The sequence below is a fragment of the Aythya ferina genome (assembly GCF_964211825.1).
Source record: "Aythya ferina genome assembly, chromosome: 3".
NCBI classification, from domain to species: domain Eukaryota; kingdom Metazoa; phylum Chordata; class Aves; order Anseriformes; family Anatidae; genus Aythya; species Aythya ferina.
Genome location: NC_140298.1, coordinates 118,626,461 through 118,647,397, shown reverse-complemented (window position 1 = coordinate 118,647,397; position 20,937 = coordinate 118,626,461). Strand labels below are relative to the sequence as shown.

The window sequence follows — 20,937 nt, the reverse complement described above, 5'->3', positions numbered from 1 at the left end:
CCCTGAGGGGGCTCTGAGGGGGGGGCCCCTCCCCCCTCCCCGTCAGAGAGGCGCGAACCGCAACTCCCGCCAAATCTCGCGAGATCTCCGCCTGCCGCCGTTGCTATGGAGACGCGGCGGGGGGAGAGGGGAAGAACCCGGAAGTGTCGCGCGAGCGGCGGCGCAAGGCGCTGAGGAGGCCCCGGCCCCGCTCCCCGCCGCGGCCTAAAGTCGCCGTTGTCGCCGCCGCCGCTGTCGCCGCCGCCGCCGCCATGGAGGCGAACGCGCCGAAGCGGAAGGAGCCGCGCAAACCGCTCCGGATTAAAGTCATCTCCATGGGCAACGCGGAGGTGGGCAAGGTGAGGCGGCGCGATTGGCTGGCGGGAGATGAAGGACGGGCGCGCTGGCCAATCGGGGAGCGGGCTGCCCCGCTATGGAGGTCGCGGATTGGCCGCCGCGCTGGCAAGTCGGGGAGCCAATCAGAGCGACTCGTTGCGTACGGAAGGTTGGTGAGAGGCTTCGTGATTGACAGCGGAGGGGGCGGGGCCACGCGTGGATGCGCGGCTCTTATTGGCTGCGGTTGGGGGGAGGGCGGGTTTGTACGGCTGTGGGCGGGTGTCATGGCGGCGCCCAGCGGGTGTCATGGCGGCGTCCATGGTCAAGGCCCGATGGCCGTCACCCGGCCCCGTCTGAGGGAACCCCGCGGCCCTGAGGGTCCGGCCCTGGTGGGGGGCTCCCAGCCGGGTTTTTCTCTCAAGTGCTGCCCTCCCCCTGTGCTAAATAAATAAAATAAAAGTTCTTTAAACATCTAACACCTTAAAGTCCCCTCGGGGCAGGCGAGTGCCTGTCAGAGAGCGAAAAACCTCGAATGTTTCCCCAAAACAGCGTGAGCGCAAATCCCTGAGGCATTTTTCTCTCCGAGGCCCACAGCAGCGAAATTCCTCTCACAAACAGGAGCTCACCCCCCAGTCAGGGCAGAACCAGGGCAGGTGGGGATCCTTCGGGTCCCTAAATGTGTTTTTTTTTAGCAGCCTGAGCAGGCAGCCTGAGGTGTTCCCCGAAATTTTGGGGGCTCTGGCTTCCCCACGTCAACAAACGGGTTTTAAATAGGGGAATAAATCCCCTCAAGAGTTTTGTGGCACTTATACCTGCAAATACAGGCTTCACATTCTGCCTGCACAGCCATGAAAGCAGCAGATGTGGCCTTGCCTGGCTCTGCAGAACCTTTTGCCGGGTAAGAGGAGCCCAGACAGTGTAGTTTTCCCTTAAATCTCCTTAAATTTCCCTTAGATCTCCCCTTCTGACATGCCCACAGCTCCCTCAGTCTTGCTCAGCAGCCACCTCTTTACTGAGACGTGCCCTGAGTCTAAGCCCGGGGCTCTGAGCTTTCTCTTCCAAATGCTTAAGGGATAACAAACACCCAGGGCTGGAATCCCAAACTTCCCTTCTTTTTACAGAAAGAAAGCTGCTCCTGGTAATTATTGATACTTTGGTTGTGAGTTAAGTACTTGGTTTAGGGATTTAAGGCAGCAAATGTCTCTGCAGCCACCCAGCAGGCTGAAGGCTGTCGGCTAATTCAGCATTAACGTGACCGTGTCCTCCTGGTGAGATTTTCCCTCTTCCTTCCTCCCAGAGCTGCATTATAAAGCGCTACTGCGAGAAGAGATTCGTTCCCAAATACCTGGCGACCATCGGTATCGACTACGGCGTCACCAAGTGAGTATCTTTGTGTGTCTGCTGCAGGAGACAAAGGGAAAACGTGTGGTGGGTCTGTCCTGTGTCCTGCTGCTCCTGGATATCCTCGTGGCACTGAGCTGGGCATGCTGTGGAGTGCAGGGCAGCCAGGCTCTGCTGCGTTAGTTTCCCACATCAGATAATCTGCATTTCACCTTCCTCTGGTAGCACAGAGCCCCATTGCCATGTTACATCCAGAGCTGGGCCTGTCCTCCTTGTCCGAGCAGCTCTTGGGACAATTTTCTGGCCGTTAAACCATGCAGTCAGAATTTCTTATTGATTTCTCTGGCCCTGATCACCCAGCTCTTTCTCTGCAGAGGAAAAGCATTCATCTGGAGGCACAGCCTGTGCGAAGGTTGAGGCAGAGCATTCTGAAGCATTTCCTTCCTGTTCTTTCAGAGTGCAGATCAGAGACCGAGAGATCAAAGTGAACATCTTTGACATGGCGGGGCACCCGTTCTTCTATGAGGTAAGGCAGCCTCAGCCCTGAGCAGCACATCACAGAGCTGCCCTCAGCCTGCCCATCTCTGAGGTATTTGGCACCTGCCAGCTTTCCTCAGCATCCCCGAGGGGCTTGGTCCAGTGTCTGGCACTGAATCCTCACTCTGCCCTGCTGCCTTGTCCACAGGGACACAGAAACATGCACAAATGGGTTTCTCAGTCAATTCCCAGACCTTACAATCTCCCCGTTTATTGGTCTGATGCTTTGTCTGCCACTGTGCCTCACTCTTTTGTGCGTGCAGATTCATAGAATCACATCACAGAATGACTTAGGTTGGCAAGGACCTTAAAACTCATCGAGTTTCAACACCTCTGCCCAGGGCACAACCCCTTCCCCCACCCCCATCCAGCCCAGCCTTGGGCACCCCCAGGGCTGGGGCACCCACAGCTCCTCGGGGCAGCTTGTTCCAGTGTTTCACCACCCTCATAGTAAAGAATTTCCTCCTAACATCCAATCTAAATCTCCTGCCTTTCAGTTTCAAACCATTCTCCCTTGTCCTATCACTAGCTGCCCATATAAAAAGTAAAAGAAAACAAAAATAAGTGAAAAATCGGTCTTTTATGGGCTGTCTGCTCCCCTGTGAGTAGCCCAGCAAGGTATTACTCTCCTAGCTTTTGCTGGTACAAACAAAAAAAAGCTGTTTTTGGCCCCGCAGGTGAGGAATGAGTTTTACAAGGACACGCAGGGAGTCATCCTGGTCTACGACGTTGGCCAGAAGGAGTCGTTCGACGCGCTGGATGCGTGGCTGGCCGAGATGAAGCAGGAGCTGGGCCCTCACGGCAACATGGACAACGTCGTCTTCGTTGTCTGTGCAAACAAGGTAGGTCCCGGCAGGGAGACAGGTCTGTGGTGCAAGGCTCCTCGTGTTCCTGGTGTGAGCCAAGCTGTTGAGGTCCCTCCAAAAGGGAAACGCTGTTAGGTTGTAGAGAAGACGTTCGAAGAGCTGGATCTGTGTTTGAGGAGCACTAGAGACCTTCTATCATCAGGGCTTTGAGAATGTGGTGGCCACACATCAGTCAGAAAGGGATCAAGCAGCAGCTACGTTATCTCTGTGCTGTGTGAACTCTCAAAGACTTTTTCGTTTTTACTTTCTCTGCTTTCTTTCTCTGCTGCCTCCATCCCCTCGGGATAAAAACTCAGCTTCTCCAACCAGATCATCATTAGATGATTGTCTTCAGAGCTGTGCTCCTCCAGCTGTCACTGCAGACCGTGCTCAGGTTCTGACCTTTGCCTTTTCTCTCCTTCCAGATCGACTGCACCAAGCACCGCAGCGTGGATGAAAGCGAGGGGCGGCTGTGGGCAGAGAGCCGGGGCTTCCTTTACTTTGAGACATCAGCACAAACAGGAGAGGGAATCAACGAGATGTTCCAGGTAACGTGGGATGAAGGCCGTGAGGGCACAGACCCTGTATGGACCCAGGGGGGCCTGAAATCCTCTGAAACTCCCAAATCCCACAACACCTATTAGCCCCCTGCCCTAGAGGTAACTTCGCAGTGAAGTGCCACCCGGAGAAAGCCGTGACTTTCCCCTTTTCCCCCCCAATTTTAGCGTTCCCTCCTGCTAACTCCTTCCTGTGCCTGCAGACTTTCTACTCTGCCATCATCGACCTGTGCGACAACGGCGGGAAGCGGCCCCCCTCCAGCGTGGGGGTCAGCTTCACCAAAGAGCAGGCGGATGCCATTCGTAGGATCCGCAACAGCAAGGACAGCTGGGACATGCTGGGAGTCAAGCCCGGAGCCACCAGGTGAGGAGATTTCGTGCCTAACAGCCTGTCATCTTCCAGTAATCTACCAGAAATCTTTCTGGTAGCTTCTGTGGTCTCTTGGTGAGCTGCCTGCGGCTCACCGTGGTTCGTACAGCAGGCAGGTACAAGTAGTGTGTGTTTAACCACAAAATTAGGGCACTGTAAAAGAAACCCTCTGTCCTGAGCATGAAATTTCCCCTTTTAACAGGTAAGTGGGGAGTGATGAACGTGAGAACTTGCAGCCCTCCCAGCTGCCCAGCCCCACGCCCTGCCTCCGGGTTGAGCTGTCTCAGCTTCACCTTCCTTGCTCTCTCCAGGTCTGGAGAAGCTTTTAGGCTGCCACGAGGCTGCTGCCCATGTAGTCAAAGAGAGATCGCAGCTTTTCCACTTAGTAACGGTTCTCTCACGAGATGAGCTTTCTCTTGTCTTCCTCAGAGAACTTCTAGCTAGGAATTGGTCACTGCTCGTGTAAGGGGTTGGATATTCAATCTCCCAGTTCTAATATGTGACTCGGGCAGCTAAAACAAGCCCCCAGGGCTGTGTCTCACTTGCTTTTCTTTGAAACACAAGAATTACGCTTGCGTACGCTTTATAAAGGACCAGGAGAGCAGATTTTTGCCTAACATCACTCAGGACTCCCCCATCCTCTGAGCCTCACCTCTCTGAAAGGCAGGGGCTGAGCCAGAACCTTTTTCCAGCCCCCTCGCACCCACGGGGAGAGCTCAGCAGCCCGGACGGACTCCCCTCCCTCACGAGGTGCCCCCTTGTGCACAGCCCTTGGCTTTTAGGGCTGCGGGGACGTGCAGTGCCTTCGCCCTACGTGTAGGTGGTTTGATGAGTCAGGGTTCCTTGTGCCCCCACGCTGCCTCCCAGCTTTCTGTTGCCTGTGCTGCCACCCAGGCATGTGGCACGTGGATTTTTCCACGGTGGAGAGGAAAAATACCTGCCCCAGGAGAGGGATTCTCCTCCTCTCCCTCTGCTTGCACCCCGCTGAGAAGTGCCCTGTGAGCTTCCCTTCAGCTTCTCGTCCACACCATCACTTTCAAAGCCTGGAAAACCGTGGTGCCAGCGAGGGAAGGCTTCAGAAGTGTCTCCTACTGTGCTTTTCCAGCCAAAACAAGGCTGCTCCAGGTTGTCTGTGGCTTTGTAGCCCTCACTGTTTTGCTATCTCCTAGGGATGAGGTGAACAAAGCCTACAGGAAGCTGGCCGTGCTGCTCCACCCCGACAAGTGCGTGGCTCCCGGCAGCGAAGACGCCTTCAAAGCCGTGGTGAACGCCCGGACTGCGCTGCTCAAAAACATCAAGTAGGGATCGGAGCCCCTCAGAGCTGGAAATCTTCCCCTCCTCTTCCTCCCAGCTAGCTCCTGGTCAGCCCCAAGGCTTGTGGGGCGCTCCCCTTCCTCCTCAGATTTACCCGCTGGCACGGACACCGAGCAGGGGAGCGAGAGCCCAGCGTGCTCAGGATGTGTTATAAAAGGAGCAGGTGGCAACGTGAGGAAGAGGAGGGGTTGCTCGAGGAAACCTCTGCTGCTGCGGGAAGGAACTGGCTCCGGGGAGCGTCCAGTTCCTCCCCAAATCGTTGTGGTGCCAAGGACGGTCCCTTTGGAAGGATGAGGGCTCTTCCCCTAAGCACCCGCCTCATCACAGCACCTCCCTGAGCTAAACCTGGCAGGGGGAGCCCCAAAAGCTGCAGCCCCTCACGCCCCACGCTCCCTCTGGAGTTACACCCCCCGTGGCAACACGTTAGGCGTGGCTGGGTAAGACAGCACCCCAAAAAACGCAGCGCCCCTACCCCTTTTGGGCATTCATTGCTGGTCACCCCAAAAAGTGCCTGGAGGGGCTTTTTGGGATCCAGCTGTTGGGATTCTGAGGGAGGCGATGGCCACGAGGGCTGCCAGCCTCCAACGGGAGATCCCTTGGGGCCCCGTGGTTGTGTCAGCACCCACTTTTATTTCCCTGCTGCTTCGTGAGGTTGGCAGGGAAGGAGAGAACACGAAGTTACGGGAAAAAAAAACCCACAGAGAGTGTGCAGGGGTGGGGGTGTGTGTCCCTAACCCACCCCCAAATTATCCTTTTCATTTTTTTCCTTCCTGTGGTCAGTGCAATTTGTATTTATTTATTTATTTCCTCACTCGAGGCAGCTTTTCTGTGTTCCCCCCCCTTTCAAAACGTGCCGTAGATCAGCAGCAGATCCCCCCCTCCTCGGCAGGAGGCTTTCAGGAACTTTAATTCCGGCGGCGTTTCACATTGCTCTGGTTTCTGCTTCCTTCTGGGCACAAGAACCCAGCCATCCTGCCGGGGGGCCACTTTCTGCTCCCCTGGTGCAGCTGTAACAGAGGGGAGGTGTCGCCACGAGGGATTAATGCTTAAAACAGCTCCACGTCTCCCCACCAAACCTATTTCTCCGCGTTTTCTTTCCGCCGAGGAGCGCTGTTTGGCGACGCTTACCCACCTAGCCACGCCGCTGACCTTCCAGGTTGTGTTCTTTTTATAAATTAAACCCCTCCAACCACCCCCGTTTTGGAACAAAGGCAGCCCGGTGAGCTGTCCTCCCCGCCGTGGCTGCTGGCTGTTAATGTTTAATTGCCCTTTTGACTCATTTCTCTCCTCCCCAGCCTGCTCCGGCCCAGGCTGGTGGCGAAGAGCTGCCCTCCGGGGTGCTGGAGGTTGTGAATCAACCCTGCAGAGCTGCACCGAGGGAATGAGGCAGCTCTGCCAGCCCCACGGGGACGGGGTGGGGGTCTGCAGCCCTCCCTGGCTGTTTTTGGGGGACCTGGAGCACCCAGAGGTGAGGGGGGGGCTCCGTCCTCGCCCCCCGTGCACACATCTCCGTGCTGGCTGTGTCCTTCCTCACCCATTCCCAAATTTCCCTTTGGCATCCAGAAATCCAGCCGGGAGGACAGGAAACCTCCGTCGGGGTGCCTGCAGGTACTGCCCACCTGCTTCCCAGCGCTCGGTGGGGCCAAAATGAGGGGAAAACACGAGGATTTGGGGGCTGGCCCCATACCCTGTCCCCCACAGCCGCTGCCAGGTCAGGTTTTTGCTGCTCAAACCTCGTTCCCTGCACACACCTGGGCCCAGGGGCTGAAATTTCCCCTGGGCTGAGCCCACAGCGCTAACCCCGAGCACTCCAGGAGCCTCCGGAGAGCTGCGGCTTCGCTGCCCTCGTTTGGGGTTTTAATTACAGCCCAGAAGCAATTACTTCTGGCAGAGCAGCCGGGACAGCCTCTCGTTAGAGGTCCGGAGCTGATGGAGGGCATCTCCATCAGCTTTAAATCACCTCCAGGAGTGCCCGAGGGGAGCAGGCAGCGGCTGAAAGAGGAGAGGGAACGTCCCCAAAAGGTTTTTTGTGGGGTCTCAGCCTCCTTGGGGTGATTCGGGCAGGATTTGGGCAGCCTGGGTGAAGGGGGACACGCAGGGGGGGGAAGCCTTGGTTCTCTCTGCACCCCGTGGGGACGTTGTAGGGTGCTTTAGCTGCTCTGGGACGGGGAGGAGATTTTGGGGAACTACACAGGGACCCCCCCCGGTGTAGGGGGGGGACATTTCCAGCTCCCCCACACCCCAAACCTGTCCCCGGGCTCTCCGAGCATCCCCAAAACCCCGCAACGCCCACTCCTGTGCCAACCCCACGGGATCCGCGTGCCTCCCCGGTTCTCCCCCCTCATTCCCAAAACCTTACCACCCCATTTCCATCCCCCCCCACCCCCTTTCCTTAGGGCCTCCCCCGAACCTTTGGCAGCGAGAGGGTTACGGAAGGCGGGGACGCACCGGGAACGGGGTAGGGGCGGGGGGGGCGAGCAGCGGGACCGCCACAGCCGGCGGTGGGCTCCCTCCCCCGGCCGGGGGAAAGCCCCCCTGCCCCTCCCCATCCCTCCACCTAGCTCGGGGCCCGAGCCTGGCCGGCCCCACGGGGATGCAGGAGGAGGAGGAGGAAGAGGAGGAGGAGGAGGAGGAGGGCACCGGAGGATGCTCCCGGTGGCGGCGGGGCCGCACCTGCGCTCCCCGCGCTGCCGCAGCCGGGAGGGAGGGAAAGAGAGGGGCGGAGGGGACCTGGGGGGGGGGCTCCCAGGACCGGGAAGGGGCTGAAGGGGTCGCCCCCAAAACCCGGCTGCCCTGGAAGGAGGGGCAGGGGAGGCAGGCATCGCGACATTTTTCCGCTGGCAGTGCGCAGGGGCTGGGGAGGCCGGCTCGGCACCGCTCCCGGCAGCCGCTATTTATAAACCCCCCCCCCCACCCCGATCCTCTCAGCACCACCACCAGCAGCTCCAGCACAACCTCTCGCCTTCCTCCGGCCCCTTTTTTTCCAGCCGGGGGAGAGAAAAAAAAGAAGCGCCCCCCCCCCACCACCACCGCCAAGAGGGGATGCTGCGGGCGATGCCCCGCTGAGCGCTCGCTCGGGGCCCCGGTGCGCGCAGGGAAAGGAGGCGAAAGGGGGGGGGGGAGGAAAAAAGAAACGGAGCCGGGCGATGCGCAGCGATGCTGATGATGCTGCCCCGGCACAGGGCTTTCTCCGAGCCCGAATGCTCGGCCGAATATTCGGCCGACTACTCGGTCAGCCTCCCCTCCGACCCCGAGCACGGCGTGGGGCGCACCCACGAAGTGACGGTGCGGAGCTCGGGGCCCTGCCTCTGCCTGCCCCGCTCGGCGCGCCTCACCTTCGCCCCCGAGTCCTTGGAGAACCTCTACCAGACCTATTTCCGAAGGCAGCGCCACGAGACCCTGCCGGTGCTGGTGGTCTTCGCCGCCCTCTTCGACGCCTACGTCCTGGCCACCTGCGCCCTGGTCTACGCCGATGACAAATTGGCCCCGCTTTTGGTGGCGGCGGCCGGTTTGCTCGCCCAAGCTCTGCTCTTCGCCCTCTGCAAGTACCGGCTGCTGCCCGAGCGGGCGGCTCGCCGTTTCCTCCCTTCAGTCCTCTGGGTGCTGGTTTTGGCCCAAATTTTCTGCTATTTGGGGCTCGGCTTCTCCCGCTCGCCCGAGGCCAGCGACACGGTGGGTTGGCAGGCGTTCTTCGTCTTCGCCTTCTTCCTCACGCTGCCGCTGCACCTGGCGCCCATCGTGCTCATCGCTGCCGTCTCCTGCGGCGTCCACACGCTGGTGCTCGGCGTCACCGTGGCCCAGCAGCGCCAGGACGCCCTGGATGAGGGCGCCTTGCTCCGACAGGTACGGGGAGGGGGGACACACCCGGGGACATCGTTGGGGTGGCACGGGGAAGGCGGCCTCGCTGGGTGGATCGCCGCCGTTTCGTGTTTTCGTGCCCATCCTTTGATCCTAAAGTTTGGGCTGGATGCCGAGAGCCGATCGGGGTGGTTGGTGGAAGCACGGTGTGCCCTCAGCACGGGGAGGGGATGTAGGCATGGACCCAGCCCCCAAAAACCACAGATTTGTCCCCAAAAGCCACTCCGGGGTGCGTGGATGCGTGGGCTGAAATTTGGCTGCTGGGGAAACCGAGGCACGGGGGGCTTGGGGTGGCCCTGTCCGCCCTTCCTGGCAGCCCCGCTTGTGCTGCTTTCCCCTCGGATTGCAAAACTGGCTAAAAATGGCTATTTTTTTTGGCCGAAACGTGGCACGAGGCCAGCGTGGGCCTTCCTCCAGGCTCCCAAACAGCCGCCGGGAGCGTTCCCAGGAGAGCTGGGCAGCCCCACGCGGGCACCAGCCCCAAAAACGCCCCCGCTGTGGGGCCAGGTCTCCATTTGGGGCCGCTCAGTGTGGGGCAGAGCCCGGGGACACTTGTGGATGATTCCCTGCAAAAACAAAGCTGGAAAAAGGGCATCCCCGATCCCAAAAGCAGCCCTAAGGATGGGCCACCATTTCAGGCAGGGCGGCGAAGGATGGGAACGCAGGGACAGAACGGGCCCTGGCTCCTCGGGCTCGATATTTCCTGGGAAAATTTCGAGCAGCCTCGGTATTTCCTGGGGAATTCCTGCCTGGAGCAGCTCGGGACTGTTCTCACCGCCCCAAATCAGTGGGGTTTGTAGCCAGAGGGGTGATGCCCCCTCCCCTGCTTCCCCAGCGCCGAGGACTCGGTGTGCCGGTGGCTTTTTAGGGGGGAAAATCCTGCTGGAAACTCCCAGCTCTGCCTGTTCACCGCGAGCACGCCGTGGGAGGACCCTATGGAAAGCTGGGACGCTCTGGGGCAGGTCCTGGGAGACCTCCTGCTGACAGAGGAAGGAGGGGCATGGGGTTTTTTGCCTGCTTTTGGGGAGGTTTGGAGTCGGGTGCTGCGTCCCCGATCACCCCAGGAGCTTGGAAACGGAGCCTGCTCTCCAAAGCCCCCCAGAAACGCTGACTTTCCCCTTCCCCTTGGGCGTTTGGTTTGGCACCAGAGCCCGCACCCCTTCCGTGGGACACCTCCTGGTGTCACACGGTGCAAGGAGAAGCACTTTGGGGACAATTCCTGCAGCACACGGGACGGTGCAGTGACACCCAGCCGGGGGGACACCACTCCAGGAGCCGAAATCCTCGCGCAGCAGCGGCGTTCCCAGCTCCCTCTCCCAAACCACACCGGGTCCAACCCGAAGCAAACCCTTTGCAGCCCCAAGGACGCTTCCAGGAGCGGGCAGACGGATGCAACAGGGGCTCCAACTCCTTTTTTTTTCGCCCCCAACACCACGACAACCCCCGGTGCCAACGTGCCAGGAGCCGAGGGGGCTGCTCGGGCATCCCCCCCGGGCGGGCATGCGCCGCGGCCGCGTTAATCATTGCTGGGGCCAGCAAAACCTTGGCAACGCCGCATGCCTCAGCCTCTGCCTGCTGCAAAAAAAGAGGAACATTATGTCCAGAAATAAACATCATACGCTTGATTATTATAGACGTTCGTACGGCTCCCCGAGGGCAGCTGCTATTAATAGGGTGGACCGGCGGGTGCCGCTCGGACCAGAGCGGCTCAGGGGGGTTAAGGAGAGATGCTGGAGGCTTCTGCCCCTGTCCTGGCTGTCGAGGAGGAACCCCAAGGCTAAATGGCACCGTGGGGGTCCGGGTTTGGTGGTTTTTGATGCCAAATCAGCCCCACAAAGCAGCTGCAAAACATTCCCCAGGTTTGGGCATGGAGCGGGGTGTCCATCTCCTGTTTTTGGCTTCATCGCCGCTCGCTGGGCTCAGCCGATGGCCTGTCCTCAATTCAGGTGGCCCCACACACCAGAAAGGGACCGCAGGACACCGGTGGGGATGGATTGAGATGGCCTTGGATGGGGTGGCATCGCTCCTCCTGCGGTGCACAGCCTCACCCAGCCGGGGGCCACGTCCTCCGCACGGGGACATTTGGGGTGCCGGGACGTGTTTGGCATCTCGCAGCACACCTTGATGGCTTTAGGGTGGTGCATTTGGAGCACGTCTCGATGATTTTTAGGGTCGAGCAGCCTCGAGCAGGACGTGCTGGGCTTGGCAGGGCTGCTGTGTGGGGTCTTTAGGGGAGCAGGTCCCCGGCCAGGCGGGGTTCCCGGTGGCCCTACACGTGCCGAGCCCTGCAGAGCGGTGCATTGCCATGACAACCCTGCTTAAAAATAGCCACCGGCGGCTTGTTTGGGGGTTTCTTCTCCGTGCCCACCTCCAGACGCTTCTCCCTTACCAGCTGCTGCTCTGGGGCTTCCCGGGAATCCCGAGCTGTGGCAATGGGGCCGGGCTGGGAACGGGGCAGAGTCCATCCCACTGAATGATCTGCGGGTCCCTGATGCTCCCCCCTGGCTCCTCGTGCTCATTTCTCCCCCCTGGAAAATATCTCCCTGCTGCAAACCACCTCAGCATCCCCACATTTCCCACGTGAGCCTCCGCGCAGCCTTCCCTGGGGCTGCCCCCAGCCCCTGCGGACCCGCTGCTGCTTTCCAAAACACCTCTGCAAGCTTTAATGAGCCGGAATCATCCCGCGGGGGCTGCGAGCTCTCCCGTGGCCCCCACACGGACACCTCCAGCAAAGCAACCCCTTCGTGATGGTCCCCAGCGAGTCGCCCCAGCAGATAACCACGGCCCTGCTCCGCCGCCTCACCGTGTCCTCCTCCAGAATATAAATGTATTTTTTTGTTTTTTTTTTTCTTTTTTTTCCTGCAGCTCCTGTCCAATGTGGCCATCTACCTGTGCGCCATCACGGTGGGCACCATGTCCTACTACATGGCCGACCGCAAGCACCGCAAAGCCTTCCTGGAAGCGCGGCAATCCCTCGAGGTCAAGCTCAACCTGGAGGAGCAGAGCCAGCAGCAGGTTGGGGGACCACGGCTGGGGGACAGCGGGGTGGGACGTGGGATGGTGGAAATGGGGAGAGGAGGACCCAGGTGGGAATTATATTTATGGTTTTGCACCCTGAACTCGTCTGGGGACTCGCCGTGTGGCTGCGATCCTGCAGGACCTCGTGGATTTTGGTATAGGGGTCCCCACGTTGTCCCCATCCTTGTGTTGGGGACGTGCAGCAGGTCCCCAAGCGCGGCCCCAGCCCCAGAGAGAGCCCCATGGCAGGTCCCCATCCTTGGGGACGGCCACAAGGCAGGTCCCCGTCCTTGGGGATGGCCCCATGGCAGGTCCCCATCCTTGGGGACGGCCACAAGGCACGTCCCCATCCTCAGGCCCATCCCCGTGGCACCTCCCTGACCCCACACGTGGCCCTGCAGCATGTCCCCATCCCCATCAGGATCTCAGAAATCTCATTTCCCATGGGTCCGATCCCACCACGGGGCTGGGGTCGTGACACTGCCCCCAAGAGACCCCATTGAGAGGAGCCGGGGCGCTGTTGGCACCTCAAATCCTCGTTTTCCCCAGCCACCATCCAGTTACGAGCCCAGCTAATTTTAGAGCCTTATCTAGGGGCCTCTCTCCCCGTCTCCCATCTCTTATCAGCTTGAGCCGCTGCCAGCAATTTGCTCCCAATGGCAACAGAGACGCGTGGCGGGGCCGGCCCCGTGCTTTTCGCCCCCCATCCCAGGCTCTGAGCCCAGGGGGAGTATTTTGTGGCCCCTTCCCCAGCAGGGACGCCCCCTACGGCGAGGCCATCAGCAGCTTTGAAGCTCATTCGGCAAAAATTTGGGGATATTCAGCATCAAACCCTCACGGGTAGCTCGGGAAATCCCCTGACCCCCAGCCCCTTTTTTTTGTTTGTTTTTGGCAACCCCCAGCCCCTTTCCTGTCGCACGCCGGCTGCGTGGTTGCAGTGCTGAAAGGCTCGGGGGGGAGAAGAGGAGCTGTTCCTCCAGCAACAGCCCTGCTGTGTGCCAAAACCCCAGGACCCCGGGGGAAAACCCTTTAATTAGCAGCATTACTTACACCGAGCGCACAGCCCCGTGCGCAGCCCGCTCTGGGTGTTTGTCCCTTCTCCAGCTCCGGGGGCTGTGGGGACAGCAAGGGGCACAAAATCCCCATGGGATCGCCCCTCCTGTGGGGACCCAGAGTGATTTTAAATCAAGAAATCCCCCCTGGTGTGGTTTGCCCACCCCCTGGGCAGCTTGCAGGGACTTTGTTTGGGACATCGCTGCAGGACCCCGGAGGCTGTCCCCATGTCGGGGCTCAGGGAGGGTTTTTGGGCTGATAAAATCTTGGAAAACCCAGTGAATTTTAATTCTTGAGCTCCAAGTGTTGCAAGCGAGGTGTCGGGCTGGATATCCAGGTGCTGCAGAAGGGTTCCTGGTAAAAAAAAAAGGCAAATTTGCAGCACTTCTGCCTGTGCCAAAATAAAGCGTACGGCACCGAGCACGGAACCTGTCCCCTCCTGGTCACCCACACGGCCCCTTGCAAACCTCTCGGTGACAATTTGGGGAACGGGATGGCACGGGTGGCAGCAGCATTGCCTCTTCCCTTGGCTGCGGGGCTGCTCGTGCTGCCTGGATTTCGGGCACCAAGCTGGGAGCACCCAAATATCAGCCTGATTTGGAAACAGGCTCACTAATGGGAGCAAAATGTGGATCTGGAGGGTGAGAAGACGCTTTGCAGTGTGGATTTAGGCGGTGTGTTTGCACCTTGCATGCAAGCCATGCATTTGCAGCCTGCATTTGCAGCGTGCGTGGCACAGGCTTGGCTTAAACTCGATCTCTCTTTGCTGCCCTGTGCCCCCCAGGAGCGGCTGATGCTCTCCATCCTGCCCAAGCACGTGGCGGACGAGATGCTGAAGGACATGAAGAAGGACCCGAGCCAGAAGGAGATGCAGCAGTTCAACACCATGTACATGTACCGCCACGAGAACGTCAGGTAGGGCCGCCTCCCCGCCGCGCTATTTCTGCTGGGGAGGGGAAAAAAAATTAAAAAAAAAATAAAAAAAATCCCAATTTGTTGTATTTGGCGGTCCCGCAGTGACCAGCAGAGCCCTAGAAGGAGATCGGGGTGGTTTGCTGTGCCTAAAGCAAAAGGGTGATGGGGGCTGGCTGCCGGCCAGGCAGTGCCTCGGGGCCGCGTTTTGCTCCAGCCGTGATTTGCCGAGCATCGCTCTCAGCCGTGTCCCAAAAATAGCCTTTTTGGGACATAGCTGGAACGACCGGCTCCGCTAAAAACGAGGTTTTGCTGCAAATCACCCCCCTATCTGTCACCTCGCTCCCCCGCAGCATCCTCTTCGCGGACATCGTGGGCTTCACGCAGCTCTCCTCGTCCTGCAGCGCCCAGGAGCTGGTCAAGCTCCTCAACGAGCTCTTCGCCCGCTTCGACAAGCTGGCAGCCGTGAGTTCCCCCACCCGGCACCCAGGGGACCGGGGACACGCTGGACGGGCCCTGCCTGGTGTCACACGTGGCCAAAAATAGAGCTGGGAAGGGGTGGGGGCCCGCCAAGCCTCCGGGGAGGCGGGGAGGGAATGGAAAAATCGGATTTTTTGCGTCCCTCGTGGGCACGGGTCAAGGATGGAGCAAGCCCGGCCCAGGAGAGGGATGGGGGTGGTGAGGTGGGCTGAGGGGGCTCACGTTGTGTCCCCCCCCTCCCCAGAAATACCACCAGCTGCGCATCAAGATCCTGGGCGACTGCTACTACTGCATCTGCGGGCTGCCCGACTACCGGGAGGACCACGCCGTCTGCTCCATCATGATGGGGCTGGCCATGGTGGAGGCCATTTCGTAAGGGCTCCTCGTCGCTGCCGTCCCCAGGGTGTCCTCGTCGTCGTCCCTGGGGTGTCTGGTGGAAATTTGGGGGGTCCCTGCGGTGGGTGCTGGTGTGGGCAAGGGGCTCCTGGTGCTCCGCCAGGGGGTGACCCCGCTGGGTTTCTCCAAAAACCCTGGATCTTGGGGTCTCCCCTCCTGTGCCGAGCGCGTTAAATTAACGAGGGGCTAATCATTAATGAAGCGTGGGAGCAGGACGGGCTGTGGCTGACTCCTTTACCACCCCTCTGCCCCCCCAGCTACGTGCGGGAGAAGACCAAGACGGCGGTGGACATGCGCGTGGGGGTGCACAGCGGGACGGTGCTGGGCGGCGTGCTGGGCCAGAAGCGCTGGCAATACGACGTCTGGTCCACCGACGTCACCGTGGCCAACAAGATGGAAGCAGGAGGCATCCCGGGGTGAGCATCCCGTGCCGGGGCCGCGATTTGGTGGCCCCGTGGCCGCCGTGGGGGCAACCCCCAGCTTCACGGCACCCTGGGCGCCCCGCAGGCGCGTGCACATCTCGCAGAGCACCATGGACTGCTTGAAGGGCGAGTTCGAGGTGGAGCCGGGCGAGGGGGGCTCTCGCTGCGAGTACCTGAAGGAGAAGGGCATCGTCACCTACCTCATCGTGGTGCCCAAGCAGCCCCTGCGCAACGGCATCAACGGGGTGGTGAGTGGCGGCGCGGGCACCGGCGCCGCGGGTGAACCTCGGCGCGCCTCGAGCCACCGCCTTTCTCCCGGCAGAAGCTGTCCCTCACCTCGTCCCACGGCGGCTCCCCGCTGCTCGTCAACACCAAGGAGCGCAACGGCAGCCTCAGCGTGGCCTGCGCCAGCCCCGACGAGGCTGAAGAGCCCGACGCCAGGGCGAGGGGCACCTTGGAGAGCGGGGAGGAGGATGGAGAGGTAGGGCGCAGGGGAAGCACCCCCTCCGGCGACTTATTTGCGTTTTTTGGGGGGCTGACGCCTTGACCATGGCGTCAACGGGGGGGCTGATGCCTTGACCTTGATGCTGGCACGTTTTTGTTGATGTTTTGCTTCGTGGTGCAGGCAGTGAACCCCTCCTTCCCCAACCCGCGGCGCCGGCTGCGGCTGCGGGACCTGGCCGAGCGGGTGATCGACGCCTCACAGAACGAGCAGGAGCTCAACAAGCTGCTCAACGAGGCCCTGCTGGAGCGCGAATCTCTCCAGGCGTGAGTTACCCGGCTGGCAACACGTCCTGGCACGGTCCTGGTGCCGTGGGGTGCTGATGGCCGTGTCGCTGGCAGGTTGAAGGGGAAGAGCACCTTCCGGCTCTCCATGCGCTTCATCGACCCCGAGATGGAGACGCGCTACTCGGTGGAGAAGGAGAAGCAAAGCGGGGCCGCCTTCAGCTGCTCCTGCGTCGTCCTCTTCTTCACCGCCTTGGTGGAGGTCTTCATCGACCCCTGGTACGTCTGGGGGGACACTGGGGGTGGGTGGTCCCAGCCCATCTTTGGCCCTACAAGGCTTCGAACCTGTCCCCTCTTGGGTCTTTTTTTTTGGGGGCAGGTTGGTGGCCAACTACGTGACCTTCGTGGTGGGGGAGATCCTGCTGCTCATCCTCACCCTCTGCTCGCTGGCAGCCATCTTCCCCCGGGTGAGAAGGTTAAAGGGGGAGGGGGGATGAACCGTAACCACCCCCTGTCCCCAAAACAGCGGGGACGCACCAGGGATGGGGCTGGATGAGGTTTGGGGTTCTTCCCCAGCTGGGTTTTGTGCCAGCCCATCACCCAGTTAGGACGCTGAGATGTCCCCCCTGCTGTGTCCCACCCGGGTGAAGCTCCCCCGTCCTTCTCCCTGCAGGTTTTCCCCAAAAAACTCGTCGCCTTCTCCACCTGGATTGACAGGACCCGCTGGGCGCGCAACACCTGGGCCATGGCTGCCATCATCATCGTCACCACGGCCGACATCGTGGACATGGTGAGCCACGAGGAGCAGCGCAGGACCCTGCTCTGCCCTCCCCCTATTTCCCCAGACCCCATAATTGTGCACGGCCCCGTTAAACCGATCGTTAAACCGATTCAGGCCGCGCTGCAGCGGGGAGGTGGATTTTCGCAGCGGGGCTACCCGCTGGTTGGGACGTCCCCCTCCCTCCCCCAAAACCCCGCATCCCTTTGGTGGCTTCGCAGCCCTTTTGGGGACATCACCACCCCTCGTCCCCCATCCTCACCCTGTTCCTCGTGCCCCCAGCTCAGCTGCTGGCAGGACTACGGAGGGCTGGGCAACGGCACGGCAGCGGTGCCGCCGCCGCCGCTGTCGCCGCGGCCGGGGGGCTGCGGGGAGCAACCCAAATACTACAGCTACATCGCCCTGCTGGCCCTGGTGGCCACCATCATGCTGGTGCAGGTCAGCCACATGGTCAAGCTGACCCTCATGGTGCTGATCACCGGGGCGGCCGGCACCGTCAACATCTACGCCTGGGGGCACATCTTCGACCACTACGACCGCCGCCGGGGCCAGCAAAGCGCGTAAGGGGCAGCAGGAGGGGGGTGGGCACGGTGCGAGGGGCACGGCCGAGCCCCCCTCCCACCCTACTTCCACCCTTGGGGTGTCTCCCAGCAGGTCGTCGCTGGTGCCCTCCAAATACTCGATGACGGCCATGATCTTCATCGTGATGCTCAGCTTCTACTACTTCTCTCGCCACGTGAGTTGAAGCCACCCCCTTGCTTCGCTCCCCTCGGTGTTGTCCCCCCTCCCCAAAGCCCCTGCCCTGATTTTTGCACGCTTCAGGGAACCATCTCCAGCTCTTGCCCAAGGAAACCCACCAGGGCTGCATCAGCACCTCCCTCTTGCCCCTAGGATTTAGGGCAAGCAGCATTACGATGGCCCTAAAGCCAACATCTGCCTTGTAGGGGTCCCAGAGCAAATCCCACACCTCCCCTTAGGGCTTCACCTCACCCCAAAGCCACCACCCGAGCCCGGACCGGCCCCAAAAGCAGCCAGGATGCTCCTGGGGCTGGAGGGATCCCACTGCACCCCTCTCCCCACATCCTACAGGTGGAGAAGCTGGCCAGGACCCTCTTCCTCTGGAAGATCGACGTCCACGACCAGAAGGAGCGGGTCTACGAGATGCGGCGCTGGAACGAGGCCCTGGTCACCAACATGCTGCCCGAGCACGTGGCCCGCCACTTCCTGGGCTCCAAAAAACGCGACGAGGTGAGGGGGCACCCAGGGTGGCACCACAGCCCCGCTGTCCCCTGAGCCCATCCTACAGAGCAGGACTCGTGTTTTGCCCCACATTTTTGCGCGTGGCCCCCCCCCGGATCCAGAGAAATTTGCCAAAAAGGCTCCAGCTGAGCATCTTCGGCTGGATAAAGATCGTTTTTTTGGCCAACCGCAGAGCACCCTCATTTTTTTTTCCACCCTCCCAAGGGAAACCGAGGCAGGCTGCGCTTTGGGGGAGGCTTTGGGGTTTGCTGGCGGTGCAGGCACGTCCCCAGCTCCCCCACACTGTCCTTCCCCCTCACCCCCAGGAGCTGTACAGCCAGTCCTACGACGAGATCGGCGTCATGTTCGCCTCCCTGCCCAACTTCGCCGACTTCTACACCGAGGAGAGCATCAACAACGGGGGCATCGAGTGCCTGCGCTTCCTCAACGAGATCATCTCCGACTTCGACGCGGTGAGTCGGCCACGGGGGCACCACGGGGGACTTTGGGGACATTTTTGTTTCCCCCCAGTGGTTCTGAAGCTCTTTTTCCACGGCTCAGCTCCTGGACGAGCCCCAGTTCCGCTGCATCACCAAAATCAAAACCATCGGCAGCACCTACATGGCCGCTTCTGGAGTGACCCCTGACGCCAACGCCAACGGCTACAGCGCCAAGGTGAGGGGTCCCTGCGCCTCAAGGGGGGGCGGTGGACGAGATTTTGGGGTGGGGGGGACACCCCTAACCCTGCTCCCCTCGCAGAAGGAGACCCTGTCGGATAAGGAGCGCTGGCAGCACTTGGCCGATCTGGCCGACTTCGCCTTGGCCATGAAGGTGACGCTGATGAACATCAACTATCAATCCTTCAACAACTTCATGCTCCGCATAGGCGAGTCCGGGAGCGTGGGGAATTAGGGTTGGGGGTGTGTGGGGTTCCCCAAAGCCCACCCTGATGTCCCCAGTGTGCCACGGGGTGGGTGACGGCCGCCCTGCTCTCCTCACGCAGGCATGAACAAGGGCGCCGTGCTGGCGGGCGTCATCGGCGCCCGCAAGCCGCACTACGACATCTGGGGCAACACGGTGAACGTGGCCAGCAGGATGGAGTCCACCGGCGTGATGGGGAACATCCAGGTGAGGTGGTGAAAGGGATAAATCGGGAAGCCGAGGGACGGGGACAGCTCTTGGAAGGCCCTGTGCGGAGCGTGGCAGGGCTGGGGGTGGTCGAGGGGCTCCTCCAGGCTGGGAATGGAGCGTGGGGGTGCTAAAATTGGGGCGCTGGGGTCCCTGCTCGCCACCTCGTCCCCCCTCCAGCCTCCTGCTGTGGTCCCTTTGTCCCCGGCAGGTGGTGGAGGAGACCCACCTCATCCTGAAGGAGTACGGCTTCCGCTTCGTGCGCCGCGGGGCCATCTACGTCAAGGGCAAAGGGGAGCTGCTCACCTTCTTCCTCAAGGGCCGGGAGAAGCAAGGCTCCTTCGTCAACGGCTCGTCCGTCACCCTGCCCCATCAGGTGGTGGACAGCTCCTGAGGGGCCTGGAGCCCGGCAGCCAGCACAGCCACCAAAAAAAAAAAAAAGCCCCGCGCCAAACTGGGGAGCCTTGGGGATGCCCAGCACCCACCACCGAGGACACCGGGGGCGTCTCTCCCAAAAAAGTGCAGATCTGAAAGCAAATCCGAGCAAGCGACCCCTTCCAACCACCCTTCCTGAGCCTCTGCTGGAGGTTTCCAGCAGGGTTTTGCTCCCGTGGCCGAGCAGGAGGGAGGCAGGGGGCTGCTCTGGCCACAACTCCCAGCCCCCGGCGGGCACGGGGCTGGGGTCGCCTTTCCCCGGGGCGTCCCGAGGGATATTCGAGTAGCACTGCAGGCCCCGGGTGCCACCGGGCGCTGGGCACGAGGAGAATCACACTCAGGGCTGGAGGGGAAGGCACCACGTCTCTCCTGCGTGCTGCAGCGCCTGGGGGTCGCCGTTAGCCCGCCCCACGTCCATCCTCGTCACAAACCAACCCTAATTAGGAGCCTGGAGAGAGAGGGGGAGCTCAGTCCTGCCTTTGGCTCCGAGAAGGAAAAAAAAAAACCAACACAAACTGATATTGTGTATTTAAGATATATAAATATATTATATATATAATATATATATATATATATATATAAAAAGAGTACAGATCAACATTTATATTTTTAACTGTGCCCATTCGCTCCCCGGGGCAGAGCTCGTTGGGCTCAGCTGCTGGTGGAAGAGGGGACCAGGGGGAGAGGAGGCACGCCCGGGTGTAATTACGCCGCCAGTTTCTTGAATAGAAAGCAGATGAATTTCAAAGCCTGGTTTCAAAGTCTGCTGTGTTCTGGGGTCGGAGGTGCAGCGAGAAGGGCTCCACAGCCTCTCCAGGGGAATATTTGAAGGGGTCCCCAAAGGGAAGGACGATGCTTTTGGTGGGTTTTGCTCCTTTCCCTTGTTGGGGCTCAGCTGGCTCAGGATATAAGCCCTGAGGGGTGACAGGTCCTCTGCAGGCACCCTGACGACCCGTCAGCTCCTCTAAAGCAGCCTCAGCCTGGTGAGCCTTCCCCCGTGAGGAGCTCTGGCCATCGTGCCCAGGAATTGCTACCTGGAACCACGACCCTCGTAAACTGGAGGTGACATTTGAACAGGTTCAGTTTGGGCAAAGAGCCCGAACAGCTACAGAAACGATTAAAAAAAAAACAAATTACAAAGTTATTTCTGCCTTATCGCGCGTGGGGCTGGCACAAAAATGGGGCAGAAGAAAATCCCGTTGCTCAACCCACA

The 20,937-nt window shown here is 60.4% G+C and overlaps 3 protein-coding genes and 1 long non-coding RNA gene across 5 annotated transcripts in view; 2 read left to right on the top strand and 2 right to left on the bottom strand.

The window, feature by feature from the left end:
• The window catches only part of EFR3B (EFR3 homolog B), a 34,329-nt gene extending 34,183 nt beyond the window's left edge, over positions 1 to 146 (bottom strand). Inside the window, exon 1 of the mRNA XM_084513968.1 lies at positions 59 to 146. The gene's annotated coding sequence lies outside the window, so the exon portion shown is untranslated. The remainder of the gene's footprint in view (positions 1 to 58) is intronic.
• DNAJC27 (DnaJ heat shock protein family (Hsp40) member C27) lies at positions 146 to 6,354 on the top strand. Its single transcript, XM_084513975.1, has 7 exons — positions 146 to 338; positions 1,613 to 1,695; positions 2,113 to 2,182; positions 2,871 to 3,035; positions 3,464 to 3,586; positions 3,799 to 3,959; positions 5,135 to 6,354. Exons 1-7 carry the CDS (start codon positions 252 to 254, stop codon positions 5,265 to 5,267), a joined length of 822 nt encoding a protein of 273 aa, XP_084370101.1. The 5' UTR covers positions 146 to 251; the 3' UTR covers positions 5,268 to 6,354.
• On the bottom strand, positions 6,023 to 9,490 carry LOC311434094. Its single transcript, XR_014691254.1, has 2 exons — positions 8,615 to 9,490; positions 6,023 to 6,286 (listed from the first exon to the last, which is right to left on the bottom strand). It is a non-coding gene; the product is annotated as an uncharacterized lncRNA (long non-coding RNA).
• Positions 8,053 to 20,888, top strand: ADCY3 (adenylate cyclase 3). Of its 2 annotated transcripts, none has more exons than XM_084513961.1 (20): positions 8,053 to 9,122; positions 12,003 to 12,152; positions 13,993 to 14,123; positions 14,474 to 14,585; positions 14,845 to 14,972; positions 15,254 to 15,412; positions 15,504 to 15,666; positions 15,741 to 15,899; positions 16,044 to 16,186; positions 16,262 to 16,423; positions 16,524 to 16,611; positions 16,818 to 16,934; positions 17,205 to 17,482; positions 17,577 to 17,658; positions 18,012 to 18,170; positions 18,488 to 18,634; positions 18,723 to 18,836; positions 18,921 to 19,047; positions 19,165 to 19,289; positions 19,501 to 20,888. In XM_084513961.1, exons 1-20 carry the CDS (start codon positions 8,436 to 8,438, stop codon positions 19,681 to 19,683), a joined length of 3,414 nt encoding a protein of 1,137 aa, XP_084370087.1. In that variant the 5' UTR covers positions 8,053 to 8,435; the 3' UTR covers positions 19,684 to 20,888. The 2 variants fall into 2 exon arrangements, with proteins under 2 accessions (XP_084370087.1, XP_084370086.1); XM_084513960.1 differs by having other exon boundaries at positions 17,574 to 17,658.
• The last annotated feature ends 49 nt before the right edge of the window (positions 20,889 to 20,937 follow it).

Bases quoted from the DNA above. Each gene is read 5' to 3' on its own strand.
- ADCY3 (XM_084513960.1), top strand. From the start codon at position 8,436: ATGCTGATGATGCTGCCCCGGCACAGGGCTTTCTCCGAGCCCGAATGC. The intron at 15,667-15,740 runs GTGAGTGGCGGC...TTCTCCCGGCAG, and splicing joins GCAACGGCATCAACGGGGTG to AAGCTGTCCCTCACCTCGTC. The intron at 16,935-17,204 runs GTGAGCCACGAG...TCGTGCCCCCAG, and splicing joins CGGCCGACATCGTGGACATG to CTCAGCTGCTGGCAGGACTA.
- DNAJC27 (XM_084513975.1), top strand. From the start codon at position 252: ATGGAGGCGAACGCGCCGAAGCGGAAGGAGCCGCGCAAACCGCTCCGG. The intron at 3,036-3,463 runs GTAGGTCCCGGC...CTCTCCTTCCAG, and splicing joins TCGTTGTCTGTGCAAACAAG to ATCGACTGCACCAAGCACCG. The intron at 3,960-5,134 runs GTGAGGAGATTT...GCTATCTCCTAG, and splicing joins GTCAAGCCCGGAGCCACCAG to GGATGAGGTGAACAAAGCCT.